Genomic DNA, 14,736 nt, shown 5'->3' on the forward strand with positions numbered 1-14,736 from the left:
ATTCTCTTGACAGATGACAAAAAAGGGTATGAGAGAGGCCAGAGGATGGAGGAGAAAGAAATAGAGTAAATAGAAAAAGCAAGGTTAAAGAGGAAGAACCACAAGTGGCATTTTGGACAATAAATGTTAGTTTGAAAACAGCAGTTATATTCTATTTTATCTGTTACTTAATGAAAGGGTTCTCTACCATTTTTTAGCACTTGATGCCAGCTAAATATCTTGTTATTCAAATTCTTTGCATGTTAATGTCTGTTATCTCCCCCTGGTGGTGGAGACCGTAAACTGCAGGCTGTAAATCTTCGCGTAGACAGAAAAAATATGCTAAAAGAATAGATTTAACAGCCTTGGGACAACCAAACTCTTTTATTTGTGTGTTTTCCTTAACAAAAACCAAGACAAATCCATAAAAATGCTGCACTTTATGGCCCCATTCAGCAAAAACACTGTGGGATGCATAAATCCTGTTTGGCTATGAAATTACCATTGGTAGGAAACAGACGTCTAATAATAAAAGCAGGAAATTTGTAGTTATGTCAGATTTTACATAATTTTCTTTTCTTTTCATGATTGTCTGTCATCTGATGTGAGGTAAGACTGTACTTTAGGGACAGAAAGACCACACAGAGACTTTAAACATCTAAAGTGACTGCTCAAGTTGCAATCCATTATAAAAAAAAAGATCTAATTTGACAAGACAAAATTATTATGATGTACAAAATACATTTGTCTTATTTGTTTTAAAAACACAAAAATGTTTGCAGCCTCAAAATTTTCTTTTCAACCAATCCAAAACTTCAATAAATAGTTGAAATGAAGACCATGACCAATTCAAAGGTCTACAAACCACCAATAACCTCATGTATTTTCCTCAGCAACATGGATCACCTGTAATTCTTCATCTTCAGATAAAATCTCACCTCTAGCCCTGGTGGTCCTGCTGGCCCAATTGGACCCTCATCTCCCTGGAAACAAATGATATTGGTCTAAACATAATTTATCTCTTTGGTAAGACAAAACGCCCCAGGTTCACGGGGAAATGGTGAAAATTGAAGCCATACTAATGTGTTGTGATGTGTGGTTGTCTAACCTCCAAGCCAGGGATCCCTCGTGGCCCTGGTAAACCTCTGTCTCCTGGTTTTCCCTTGATCGGTGAAAGGAACCAAAGTCAATACCAAAAAATACTCAACTCTTTAGCTGGAAAAACTTGTGACAAAAGCAGTTTAGTTTGCCATTTAAGATTAACTGCTGCACAGATAATGGAAGTTTGGGAGATAATGGACATTGATGGTCTCCAAAGAACAAATCCCATCATTCCCACTGGATGTATATGGGAACTGGACTGAGTGACTCCTCCCCCCTCGCGTTCTAAACAAGAAGGACCCATTGGCTCCAAGAAACCAAAATCCCATAGACTTTTAGTAAGAAATTAGCAGCTTTTAGTTAGTTATTGTATTTGTCAGAACAGCCATTCTTTCTCTGCTACCTTCCATGTTCCCGCTAATCCTAATTTTTTTTTTACATTATTTCTGTAGTGCAAGTTATTCAAGTTATAAATATATATATCAATCAGATTCCTCAATAAAAGTATGTGGTCTCATGTCGAACGTTCGAAATGTTTGACAGATTCGACCAAGCCCGCCTTGAAATGATAGGGGTGTGGACTACCAACAAGCTCACTCCTGATTGGTGAGAGTAGTTGCTATAGAAACCATGACTAAGACCAACACAGACCATTTACAACTTAGAGACAATTTTGGTTCCAACGTAGCAACGTCTGCTCCATGACAAAATGGCAACTAAATTGACTTCATTTCGTTGGAGAACTCACACTCAGTCTAGTACTCATAAACATTCAATAGTTAGCATTTAGCTCATAGCCCTGTTGTCATGTTTATGTTCTAAAAAGGCCTTACTCCTTAAAATGTTGCTTACCTTTGGTCCTTCAAGGCCGTTCTCTCCTGGTGGTCCCATGTCACCAGGGAAACCCTGTTATGTTCAATGAAACAAAGGTTTTCAATGGATTTTGTGTTGTAAAGTGTGAGCTACTGGAAGCCACACTAAAATACAAACCTCAGGACCTGGAGGTCCCTGTGTGCCATCTGGTCCTTTATCTCCTTCTTTTCCCTGTTTTGAAAAGAAAAACCCAAATAATAAAAAAAAAGATTGAAAGAAAAAACTGATTTATTTATTTTGTTTATAAAAAGAAAAGAACCGAGGCAGCTGAGTTACATTTTGACCCCAAACTTGTGCACCAAAGTAATACACCCATAGTTGCACGTGTTTAAAATGATTGGCGCCAGAGTAGAGTGGTCAACCTATGATCAGAATATCACAGGTTTGGTTCCGGCCTTGCCCGCCCATGTCGAAATGTCCTTGGGTAAGACACTTGACCCCACATTACTCCTGGTGGTTACAGGTTGGCGCCAGTGTTAGACAGCAGAGCCGCCATCCGTGTAGGAAATATGTGCATGTATGGGTAAATGGGAGTGTGACGTAAAGCGTTTTGGGCCTTGAAGCAAGGTACAAAAGTGCTATATTCCGTAAGTATATACCATTTACTATATTTTCTTTATGTATTAACAGCCAGCACTAGAAGTCCCCATACCCTTACTTTCTTTTAATCTTAACACAATAAAAATATCTACAAATTTCCTGATTGTGTGCACAGTTTTAAAAATCCATCTTTGGTGACCCAAAAGAGTTTCTTTGCAATGTTGAGATAATGTAACAGTCAACAACCTCAGTTTATTAAAAACATTTGAGCAGGACACCACCAGGAGTGGATTGACCAGAGCTGGTTAGGTTACTTAAATACAGACGGTTCAATACAACACACTCACCTGTGGCCCTGGTTTCCCACGAACGCCTATTAATCCTGGAGGTCCTTGGATACCCTATCCATTAAGAAAATACAAATCTAAACAGAAACTTTAAAAGACAATGGCCAAAAACAAGCCAGACTTCTTTTTTCTCTAGGAAAAATAAATTTTCTCTTTAGACTCATTTTTTAATGTATAACAGGTTAGGTTCTAGGTTCAACAAATGTCAGAATTGACATTTGGAATTTTTCTTGAGATAAACAACAGACATCTGGCTTAAAAATACAGCAGTGTAACATAGTGTATTTGAGTACTTGAGGCAGTGAGCAAGGAAGTGGTTGATGAAATTAGAGATTTGGGAGTTAGGTGATGCTTGATCGTGATGTTCAGTTGTGCAGAGGAGATGATTTACCTTATCTCCTTTGAAGCCAATCTCCCCTTGCTCTCCAGGAATCCCAATTTCTCCCTGGGTGAGAGAAAATGGTCCGATTGCACGCAGGAAGATGAATGAGATTTGGATGGAAAGAAGGAAAAATGGAAGAACATTAGGGCGGACAGTAACATTCTACACTGCCAGTCATATTTAGTCTTTGCAACAGACAATAATAATTAACAGTTTGTACATCATGAGCCTTGACACAATGAGTTTGGTTTCATTGTATGAGCCAAGTTTTTCATGTGGTGTTCATCTGTCTTCCAAAACGGCACTCAAATGCACTCCCTCTATTTAAATACACCACATGCTTTACTGCATTCAGCTAATAGGTACTTTAACAATTTAGTAATTTTGGCATTGTGGACAATTCGATTTACCCGTCTGCTAGGTTTAAAGTTCGCCTTTCTTTTAGCTCAGCTGCATGGATGGATGAACTTTACCTGGTTTAAAACTAACTTAATAGATTCAGCATTATATTAAATGGGTGAATAAATGCTCAGCCAAATAGAACAGATTGACATGGGGGGTGCCTCAAGGCTCTATTCTGGATCCCATCCTTTTATACAAGATTTTACTTGGCTACCTGAGGATTCACAAAAATATATATATATATATATATATATATATTTATGCTGATGACACAACTCTATGAAGCTACATTTATCATTTACCAGGTTTGTTGTTACTGTTTGTTTTTAGTTTTAAACAACACCAAAATTCTTTACTTTACAGAAAGTCTGTCAAAAGTTATATACGTACGATTTGGATAGATAGATGAATGGATGGATTATATTCAAGCAAAAGCACTAAATAATCAAACGTGTTTGAAGATCTAGTAGTTTCCTATTCATGTGTTTTATATAACTTTGTAAAGCATTTTGGGTGGTCATTAGTAAGACTTTCAATGAATTCCATGAAATCACCAGATGAGGGTTGAAAACTTCTCTATCATGAGATGAAACAGCCACCAGAAGTGTCTATCACTAAATGTGAAACCTAATAATGCAGTAACAGGCTCAAAGACTAAAAAGACAAAAAAAGAGTAGGATGCAAAGCGGTACATGTCCATCACATGCAGGTGAAAACACAGGCCAATAACAGGAATATTCAGATCACCTTATCACCTTTCAGTCCTGGTTCTCCTGCATTTCCTGGAACCCCCTGTAACAGGCACCAATGAACGTGTTAAAAAGTACAACCTGAACTTTCACTTAATGATAACTCATTAATGTTGTGTCCACGTTAGCTTTTCATGACTGGCATAAACAATTTCTAGGTCTGGAAACTCTGAATATGCAAAAAAACAAACAAACAAGCAAAAAAACAAACAAACAAACAAACAAACACAATTACAAGGCATTTCAATGAAGATAATAAAAGATAAGGCTTTTGAGGGAACAGTTTCCATCTGTGTGTTTATGGGATTACTTTCAGTCCAGCTGGTCCAGGAAGGCCCATTTCTCCTACAGGTCCCATATCACCCTAAGGCCAGAAAGAAGGATTAGGAACTTTTGATGATAAACTATATTCAAGCAAATACTGACAGAAAAACACAAATAAAACATAGCATATGTGCACTCCATAAAATCTGGGTTTATTGCATAAAAATCAGAAAAAGTGTCACCAAATCAATGCAAGCTGAATCAAAACAGATCTTCAACAACTAAAAACAACTTTATCAGCTCTTTTGTTCTTTTGTGTCCTGTATTGTGTAAATGAATGGTTGTCTAGACATTTCCCCATTTGGCAGTTTCCTGCTGTGACCAGCTTTCATTTAGGCTTTTATAGCCCTGAATCCCCCTGGGAAGGATGTTTGTCTCCCCAAATATTGGAGTGTTGCTGGTATAGATCATACTGGCAATTAAAGATGGGTGTAAAGGACATGGAACACAACACAGAGCTGTAATCAAGCGGTCCTGCGATTACAGGCCTACTGCCACCACCCGTGGCCTAGAATAGACCAAGAGGAGCAGCAGTGATGGCCGCAGGCGGAATGCGACAAGAGAAACCAGTGACACATTATCATCAGACACAATTATGCGGCTGTCAGGGTGGGCAATAAGTGCAGGCTAAGGTGCTGGGTGGGCAGGGGGCAGTTCTTGACTGTAAATAGTTAATGGGTAAGGAGGACAATAATATTCATTGTAGTGTTTCAGAAGGATCTATGCCAATTCAAAGGATTTCCATTGAAAGAATAGCTTGTTGAAACTGACAAAAACACATTGAACCAATAAATTACTACTCACAATAAGTCCAGGAACTCCATTTGGACCTAAGGGTCCCATGTCTCCCTAGCCAGAGAGGAGGGAAAAGATGACGTGAGATGAGGGGAGCAGGAAAAGCGGAAGGTTTTGTGGGTTGCTGGCTCTTTTTTTTAAAACAAACATGCTCTAAAAAGTGGCTCAGTGTTCACTGAATCTTATGAGAAGGGGCTATGTGCATGCATGGGTGTGTGCCTGGGGTAAAGGTGGCGGGGGATGTGGACCCATCATCACACCATGGCTTGTTCAAAAATGCTGGTTTATTCCATCTCCGTAACTAAAGGCACTGGTAAGGTTTCAAAAGAATTGGGGGAAATTAAGGTAATTAATAATCATATTAATGATGACAATGTTTTTTATTTGTATCACTGGAAAAATACTGAAATAAAATGACAAAACAGAACAAAGGACAACTTGGACTTTCTTACATCATGGATGACACTTATCAGAGAACTAATAGTGGCGTGGAACTGAATCCACAGTGGTAGAGTGTCCGCCCTGTGACTGGAAGGTCGTGAGTTCAAATCTAGGCAGAGTCTTACCAAAGACTCTAAAAATGGGACCCAATGCCTCCCTGCTTGACATTCAGCATTAAGGGGTTGGATTGGGGGGTTAAGCCACCAAATGGTTCCCGAGTGCGGCTGTGTCTGCAGCTCACCGCTCCCCCAGGGTATGGGTGATGGGTCAAATGCGGAGAACAAATTTCGCACACCTAGGTGTGTGACAGATAATGGGACTTAGTCTGAGGCTGGACACTTTTCTAATAAACCAAAGAGCTATACCTTAAACCAGAAAATAAAAAACAAAAAACAAAATTTCGTATTTACTTTTCTTTAGATGCCATAGTCCTAGCACTCTACTGTAGAGTATCAAAACAAAGATTTAATGCCTGAAGGATAAAACATTTTTACTTCCAGATCATTAAGAAGCAAACCTCACAAGTTATAAACAGGTGTGGGTAAAATATTTTTTTTTCCTTTTTTTTCCATTCAAGAAATCATTAAAACAACTTTTATTTAAGGTTATGAAGAAAAGACAGTGGCTAACATGTTTGTTTGTTATATATAAATATTTTTTTCAAATAATGGCGTTTTTTTTACTTGTAAATTAATGGTTAACATCTTAAAATGTTGATAATTTCTGCCCAAATCTTTTGATGTCTTTAACATGAAATGCAAATTGCTAGAGAGCCTGTTTTCTAAAATTTTATGGCAACTAATACTCTAAATGACAAGTCCGAACATCACTTAGCATTTTTTGGAAATGAGAACAGTATGTGAGGTGAGGTAGGTATATAGAAAAGGGTTTGAAAAAGGCTGGATTTGGTGATGATGTCTGCTGAATACTGGAAGTTTCTTCTACTTTTAAACAGTTCACAAAAAAAATGTAATTTAATTGTTTAGCAAAATTTTGTCCAAAGTAGGTCCTAAAAAAACTGAAAAAAGGGGTAAACTGCAGAATGGCTCCATGATTTAAACACCAGTGCTGCTAAAATACCAGGGGGGGTTGTGTGGGAGTTAACCACTGCTTTAAGTTTGTGTGCATGTTGTCTGGTTATGTATTTAAGTGTGTAAGTAACTGAGTGTGTGACTTACTGGCTCTCCATCTGCTCCAGGTGGGCCTCTTTCTCCTGACTCCCCTGGAAAGCCCTGAGAACAAATACAAATTTTATGATTGGCTGTGTACCAATATCCGTTTCTGCTTCAATATTCTTGTTTTTGGCCACAGGGGGGCGACAGAAATTAATTTAACCTGTAAACTTGCAATATTCAAACAAATATTATAGTTCTAAAACTGCAACATACAAACTCCCTCTGTCTGTCTTTTATTTATTTCAGAAAATAAATAACTATGTTTTTTGTTTTATAGCACAGTCTGAAAAGATTTGCTCACAACATAAATTGGCAGAAAAAAGTCGATCCAAAATGTTGAGTTGTATCATTAAAATTGTACATCTTATTGGTATTTTAATCAATATTTTGGTCTGATGTTTTTCAAATTCCTTGTTTAAACATGTTGAGACAAACTTTATAATTAAAATTAATCAAAGAAAATATATTATTTAAAGTGATATTTTTTTATCTTGTGGGCATGAGACAAAAAAGAACTACACACAAAATAAATAATCATAATTGTTTGTGCTGCTCAAAACAATTTGCTTTTACAAAGATAAATGGTTAATAAGTGACCTGCACAGATTAAAAAAAATGTTTTGTTTTGGGCACACACAAAATAACAAAAAATTATTTACCTTCTGACACAAAGAAAAGGCTCCATAGATCCTAAGCATAAATAGTGCAGCATACATTCTTTTAAAAGCAATCAGGTAAGGGTTACTGTCAGTCATGTGATGTTTACTGATTGATCAGTAGATTCGGAATAAAATAAAATAAAATAATACCTTTAGCTGAGAGAGAAGGTTGTTTTATATTTATTTTTTTATGGTTTTAACAATTTCAAAACTTTGTAATTGTGTAACCTGTTTTTTGAAGGGCTGATGCACTTTTGATCAAGCGACATATTCTATGGTTTCCTGTTTCAAATGATGATTTTTACGTTATTTTTATTGTTTATTTAGAAGTAAAATTGATCACATCAAGCTATTATTTAATGTATGAATGTTACACTGACCAAAGAGCACATTTTAGCATTCCATTGTACCAGTGACAATGACAAATATAGTGCTATTTAATAGTTACTACAGCTGCAAGATTGCTGAGTTTTGGAATATTTTGGCTCAAATTATTTTTCGCATGTAATATATGTAGAAAGAATAATGTAGTAATTTAGAATTTTATTGAATGAACGACTTTATATCCTGAAGCAAAAGTAAGCAAGACTAAATGTAACAAGTCATTATGCGGCCTGGCTGTTTAAACGGCAGGTGTTTCAATGGTAAAACAGAAATCATATTAATTTCAGAAAGTCAGATACAATCTTGTACGTAAACTAGTTAAAATATACTTATAAATAGCAGGAATTGTAGTTTTATCACAAACACTTGTTCTGTTTGCTGTAATGCGCAGGCAGCCAACTTTTCTGGGTACTCTCTGAAAAAGCAACAAGCGAGCCCACAAGCCAAATAATTATTCTGCCCATTTAGCAGTAAATGGGAAACTAATCTGAAGTATTCTAACAGCTGGTGGCTCGGGAGAGAAACCACAACTGCAAAAAGTACCCAAGCCAAGCTAGTTTAAACTGAGGCCATTTAGGAGCAGTCACAGTGGGCAGCTCTGCTATTCTGGTTTCAATGCATTGTTTGAAAACACAAATTACAGCTGTGTCAAGAAAGGAACAGAGATGATTCAGATAAGCAGCATGTATATTTATTTTAAGACCTAAATTAGATATAAATGTAAGCATTTGTTTTATTTTTTTATAATTCAAGAATTCCTTTTTGCCACTAACATTCTGCAATCTTAGAGTACACTGTAATAGTAAAGTGAAATATCCAACTTTTTTTTTTCTTCCTCATACCTAATTCTTAGTTTATAATCCACAAATCAAAGGCAGGGTCAGTGGTTCGCATGGTCTGACTTTAGCTCCACAGAACAAGCACAAGTGCCACAGAAATCAACGAACCGTGACCCAAAAGTTGAATCATACAGCTGTTCTGCTCTGGAATACAGCAAGGACAAATGTGGGAAAAGCCGCTTTGCCAAGAGGAGAGTCATACGGGTCTAAAGTGGATCATGTAAAATGTATTTACATTAAGGCAGAAAGTCCTGTTTTTCAGCATTAACTTCATATGCTATATGGATAAAACAACTGCCAAACAACAAAAAAATACAGATATATCTGAAAAGTGGGGGGAAAAAATCAAATAAAACGAAGAAGTGCTGGCAGAGTACTTTGGAAACTTGTTAAGCTCTCCACTGTTCCAGGCATAACTTTCCCTCTTTGGTAAATGACAGAGTGTGTGTCTGTGTGCTTCCTAGACAAAGTACAAGTGCTACGGTTATAGTCATGAAATGTCTGGCTCACGTTCATGCAAATCTCCTGTTCTTTCTCCGCCATCATGGTGGGGAGGCAACATCCTGATAAGTGTCATTGCTCTCCACTTTCCACGCAGTAGCATAAGGCAGCAGATCTCAATGGAGTCAAACCTCCATAACCTGTGCAAGCTTTTAACTTCAAAGCTGCTCAGTATCAAAATGCATACATTGAGTTCTGCATGTGCAAACACAGCCTTCTGCTTTGGAAAGTAGAGTTTTTGCAGATATATATCATCCAGAATCTGCTGTGGGAGAGGAGACAATAAAATTTGATGACAGTGCTACCATCTGACTACTTTCTGATTTATACGATCTGTGAAACAACCGAAAAAAAGTTTGTTTTTCATGCAAAAATATGTTGGCTCACAGCCCCCGAGTACAATCTCTCCTCTGTGAGACATCACATTTCCAAAAAAAGCCACACAAACAGAGACAATCAGCCAACGTCTTTAACATTTCTCAGATTATAGTATTAGCTTTGTTTCTAAAACTTCACACTAAGCAAAACTCTGGCTTGCATCTGTCCTGACGTTTGACGCATACATGCTTTATTTATTGAAAAGCCAATGAGGAACAGCTGCAAAATGATCTCAGCAGTGCGTTTCAGGTTTACACCCTCATTCTAAAACTCTTTCCAGTAACTTTGAACACTATATCACAGATGAATCAGTGCTTTCCTTCAAACTACTTGCCTTTTTCTGTTGAAGTGGAGACCCAGACATTTGGCTAGTTGCCTCCTTCTCAGATACATTCAATCCCTCCAACATGCATGGAAACACTGAGGTGACTCAAACAATGACGTAAAAGCAAACCCTATAAAACTTTAGCTGCTCCTGAGGCCGTTAGTATGGCACAATGCAGAGAATTGCTTATGAATCTTCAGCAAAGCGTAATGCATTTGTTCTTTCACTGGAGTGTGGGCTTTTGTCAAAAGAAAAATGTGTTATTGGTGTAATACACCTACATAAACTTTTGTAGTATCTATAAAATTGCAAGCTGAAAGAAGAGGGTTGTTGCAGGAAAACCTTTGAAAAATGGACACAAAAATCATTTTGCTCAAAGGATAACTATGTTTATCTAGAGTTTGGTGTATCATTTGAGGGTACTGTTAAAGTTTATTGTTTTAAGAAGAAAAATGAGACTTTTAACTTGACAAAAAAAATCTCTACAGTATCAATGAAGTCCCACTTTGATCATATCTTGATCTATTGCGAAAGTGTTCCCAGTGGTCTTTTTATCATGATAATGCCGTTTTTAGCCAAAATCTAAAAAACTGTCATTTTCTAGGACATAGTTCCTGCAGAGCGACAGGAGTTAATCAGAAATTTACCTCTGACTTGTGCTTAAAAAATTATGACATTTTTTGAATGGATACATGTTCCTCTAAAGGGAAACGCCATTTAGTCAAATCTGACACATTTTGGTTTTGGTTTTTAGTTCATATACTCTACTAGTATAGAAATGTATGCAAGTGGGGAAACCCCAAACCCCCACAGAACATTGACTTTCACTGAAGCGCTTGTAACCCTTGTGCTATCCTAGGCACTTTAACTTTAAGAGTTGGGTCAGCTAGACCCACTAGACAGTGCTCTGATCCATTTTTCTTCAATGATTTGTGATCTTCACTGGTGTCCATAGATTACATGAAATCTTTCCACCTTTATCCACCTTTGTCATGGTAGGGAGAACACGTCAATGTAAGGGTGGGGTCATAGGACAGCACAAGGGCTAAAGGGATTAAAGTCACAAAGTAACCACTAAGGCCTTGTTCCAAAAACTAAACAAAGATGCACAAAAATGGGTTCTTTAATAGCCTCTCAGATCGTTCATACAAACACAATATTATCTGTAAAGTATGTTGAGACAAAACTTTACCGGCCTACCCATCTTGCCCCTCTTCCCTGGTTCACCAGGAATGCCCTAAAAAAAGTCAGACGTGGGGTGGGGGGATTCAATAAAGGAGGGAAGAAAGAAAAAAAGATAACGGTTACAGAAGGAAAAACAAAAAGACAAGTAAAAACCACATCTAAACAAAAACACCTTCTTTTTTAAACATGAAAGCAAAAAGCTTCAAATTCCACTCATATCCAGATTAGACAGAAGCTAATGGGACATTTATTTAGATTATATCTGAATAGGGATGTGGCAAATTTGTATTTAAAGTAAACTAAAGTTTCTCTAGTGGGTAAAGCAGTAGGCAGTATCAATTCAAAATGCTGTTTCGCTAGATGGGTTATCGCCCTCCTCTGTTCTGATGCAGCCCCCTGGAGCATGTTATATGAAGGCTAATCGCTGACTGTGAAAAAGAATGAGGCCTTGAGTTCAGGACGTTTAAAGGCTCTAAGGAGGCTTTTATCACATGAGTCATCAACACTCCCACGCAGTTTTACACAGAAACATTCAAACAGCTGGCCCTGCTTTTTCACAACTATGAGCCAGCTGAATGAAACAGAGGTTAAAGACAATGTTTTCACCTTATGGGAACATTGGTCTAGATATTAAAGGCAGTGATTGAGCCCATGCGCAAATGAGAGGAACTCACTTTTTCACCATCAGGCCCAGGGAGACCAAAAAGGCCAGGGATTCCAATGAAACCCTGCAGGAGAAGGACAAGAGAGGGGAGAAAAGGAAGGCTGCTGTTAGGATTTAGATGCAACACAAGCAGCAAAGACAACAGCAACTCCCACTGAGTTTAAGGTTGCATTTCATTGGCCGGCGGTCCAGCATGGATAGGGTGGGCTGTCATGAAGAACCAAACCATGAGGCAAGTGTATATGCCCATGGACTGCATGGTGCTGGCTTCCACGATGTAGTCCAAGGGCACATACCCTCACGCCAGGGATCTCTGAAGAAAAACCGGGGCAGCCAGTGTAGAAGAGACACACAGAGGGACAAACAAGCAGAACAGATGAACTCTGGGGGAACAGTTAAGATCCAAGTTATAGGTGACAGGGAGTTCAGCAAGTTTACATTTACACAATATGGACTAAACTAAAAGTAGAAGGGCAGAGAATGTGAAAAGGTGGCTCAGTGAGTGAGGGGACTAGAACGCCTCTTTAAGACAGCAGGGCCTCATACAGAGCTTAAACAGGAAATTCCAGCCTTCGGGGGCAGGGAGACTTTGGAACAGCCAAGGGGAGCTGATAAAGAACCTTTATTGAAAAGCAAAATAAAAATCTGTTTGTGTCCGTGACTTGGTGCACCTGAAGGCTGTTGGTTTACATTTGGAAGCTTGTCAATCCAGACTTCTGGCAAGTACTTAAACATTGTAACACCAGATAAAGGTACTTTAAGTTTTGTGTACTTTTGATAGTTGTACACTCTGGATGCAAATATATTTAAATGAAAAAAGGTCAAATGTTGGTGCATGTAGCTAGAATATGCTCTTGTGCATCCATGCACATTGCTTTTAGGTATATGTGCTTTTACATGCTCAATGTAACATCAGTTTGTCGGGTTTTAACACGGATTCACAATTACAAGGAAAGCAAAGAAAGACATCAGACAAGACAGTATTGCTATTTAGCTAGTCATTTTATCAGATAAAAAGGAGCCCACATTTCAGTTTAGAATGGTTCAGTCTCCTTACCCGGACACCTTTAGGCCCCCTTGGCCCTACAGGCCCTGGTAAACCCTGCAGAACAAAGACAGAATTTTGCAGGTTAAACAAATAAACACATTAAATTATGTTTTTCTAAAGAAATACAAACATAATTTAAAGTTTAAAACTCAAACTCAACAAGCACAAGACATGATATCCTGTCAAACAATTGAATTAACTGACAATTTTAACACATAACTGACAAAAGACATCCTAGATGTATTGTTGTGCATTAGTGTGTCTAAAATAAAAACGTTAATCCGTTTACAGATTTTAGAATAGCTCTTTATCTTCCTTTTCCATTTCCTGTGTCTTCTACTTAGGATTTTCGGCAAATTTTTTTTTTTTACCAAAAGCCATCTGCTTTGCATAACCTAACTCTATCTTACTAAAGCCATGACAACAACTGTACCAGTCACAGCAGAGGATTTACTGCACCTGCCTGCCAGGATAACCTTTGGCACCTGGGCTTCCAACTGGCCCCTGCTCCCCCTGGAGGAAAGACAGAGCGAAAGACAGACAGCAAAAGGGCAAAAGGGCAAGTGAGAGAGGTGAGAGGGCAAGTGAGAGGGCAAGGGGAGGGTGAAAAAAAATCTCATCAGCACAGAAAGTTGAGCCTCTATGAACTGTGTCCAATGGATAATTGTTCTCCTATGTGGACATTCTGGGACTTTTGCAGTTTAAAATTATACGGAATTATCATCAGATAAACTGTAAAGTTATTCCAGAAGAATTTACAGACTATGTGTAAAAATTAGGGGTGTAACATTTTAATTGACTTCATCAATAATTGTTTTATATTCCTACGATCCAACAGATTGATCTGTCTAAGGCAAGTTGTTAACAGAATTGAGCTACACCATTATAAAATTATTACAAATGGAAAAAAATCGATTATGTCAGTGTTGGAAAATACTATTAGGATTGAGGCATGGTAGGTTTATTTTACTATAAATTGACCAAGTACCATCACAGCGGACAACAGTGTGGTAAAATGTTATAATAAAGTTTTTTTTGTATTACTGTTATTGTAATGTGGAAAAACAACAGTGGGCTGAACTTTATTTAAACTAAAATGTGAACAGATTAGCCATCAATTCTTTTTTAGTTCTTGGTTAGTACACATATTTAATTTACACTTGATTATCTTGCAAGAAATAAATGGAATCTAGAAAACTTCACTTGCAATGTTTAGTACCCAGGTTTTTATCTGAGTCACACTGGTTGAGTTTTTAGTCAAAGATGTCATGGATCGATTTTAGGTCAGGGAATTGGATATAAAATAGATCAATTTCATCTATGAATTGAATCGGTAAACACAAATTATGACACGAATAAAATCCTTGTTAAAATGAATGATGACACCCCTGGTAAAAATGGTCATTTCCATTTTATTTACAAACACACCATACTATGAACAAAGAGTATGTTTTAAGCAATGTAATCATTGTTGTTAATTATGTGAATGGGCTGTTTTAAATCTGACCTTTTCAGTTATTTGTGTTTCTTAAAATAGTCTGACAAAAGACATAACTGCTGGAAGATGTTAAGACACATTTTCTGCAACAAATGTTTTTCAGTCCACTGTGTATTTTGTTTTGTGTTCAGTCATGCTATTAATGTT

The 14,736-nt window shown here is 37.5% G+C and overlaps 1 protein-coding gene and 1 non-coding gene across 2 annotated transcripts in view; both read right to left on the reverse strand.

Moving 5' to 3' along the window:
• Positions 1 to 14,736, reverse strand: part of col27a1 (collagen type XXVII alpha 1 chain) — a 66,399-nt gene that overhangs the window by 18,643 nt on the left and 33,020 nt on the right. Inside the window, exons 9-22 of the mRNA XM_004074688.4 lie at positions 13,551 to 13,604; positions 13,101 to 13,145; positions 12,054 to 12,107; positions 11,387 to 11,431; positions 7,112 to 7,165; positions 5,502 to 5,546; positions 4,684 to 4,737; positions 4,372 to 4,416; positions 3,232 to 3,285; positions 2,841 to 2,894; positions 2,071 to 2,124; positions 1,933 to 1,986; positions 1,088 to 1,141; positions 918 to 962 (exon numbers count right to left, since the gene is read on the reverse strand). Of these exons, the coding sequence (XP_004074736.1) occupies positions 918 to 962; positions 1,088 to 1,141; positions 1,933 to 1,986; positions 2,071 to 2,124; positions 2,841 to 2,894; positions 3,232 to 3,285; positions 4,372 to 4,416; positions 4,684 to 4,737; positions 5,502 to 5,546; positions 7,112 to 7,165; positions 11,387 to 11,431; positions 12,054 to 12,107; positions 13,101 to 13,145; positions 13,551 to 13,604 (711 nt within the window). The remainder of the gene's footprint in view (positions 1 to 917; positions 963 to 1,087; positions 1,142 to 1,932; positions 1,987 to 2,070; positions 2,125 to 2,840; positions 2,895 to 3,231; positions 3,286 to 4,371; positions 4,417 to 4,683; positions 4,738 to 5,501; positions 5,547 to 7,111; positions 7,166 to 11,386; positions 11,432 to 12,053; positions 12,108 to 13,100; positions 13,146 to 13,550; positions 13,605 to 14,736) is intronic.
• Positions 12,269 to 12,351, reverse strand: mir455 (microRNA 455). The gene has a single exon (NR_107151.1). It is a non-coding gene; the product is annotated as a microRNA 455 (primary transcript).

This window comes from Oryzias latipes, chromosome 12 (genome assembly GCF_002234675.1).
Source record: "Oryzias latipes chromosome 12, ASM223467v1".
Lineage (NCBI taxonomy): Eukaryota > Metazoa > Chordata > Actinopteri > Beloniformes > Adrianichthyidae > Oryzias > Oryzias latipes.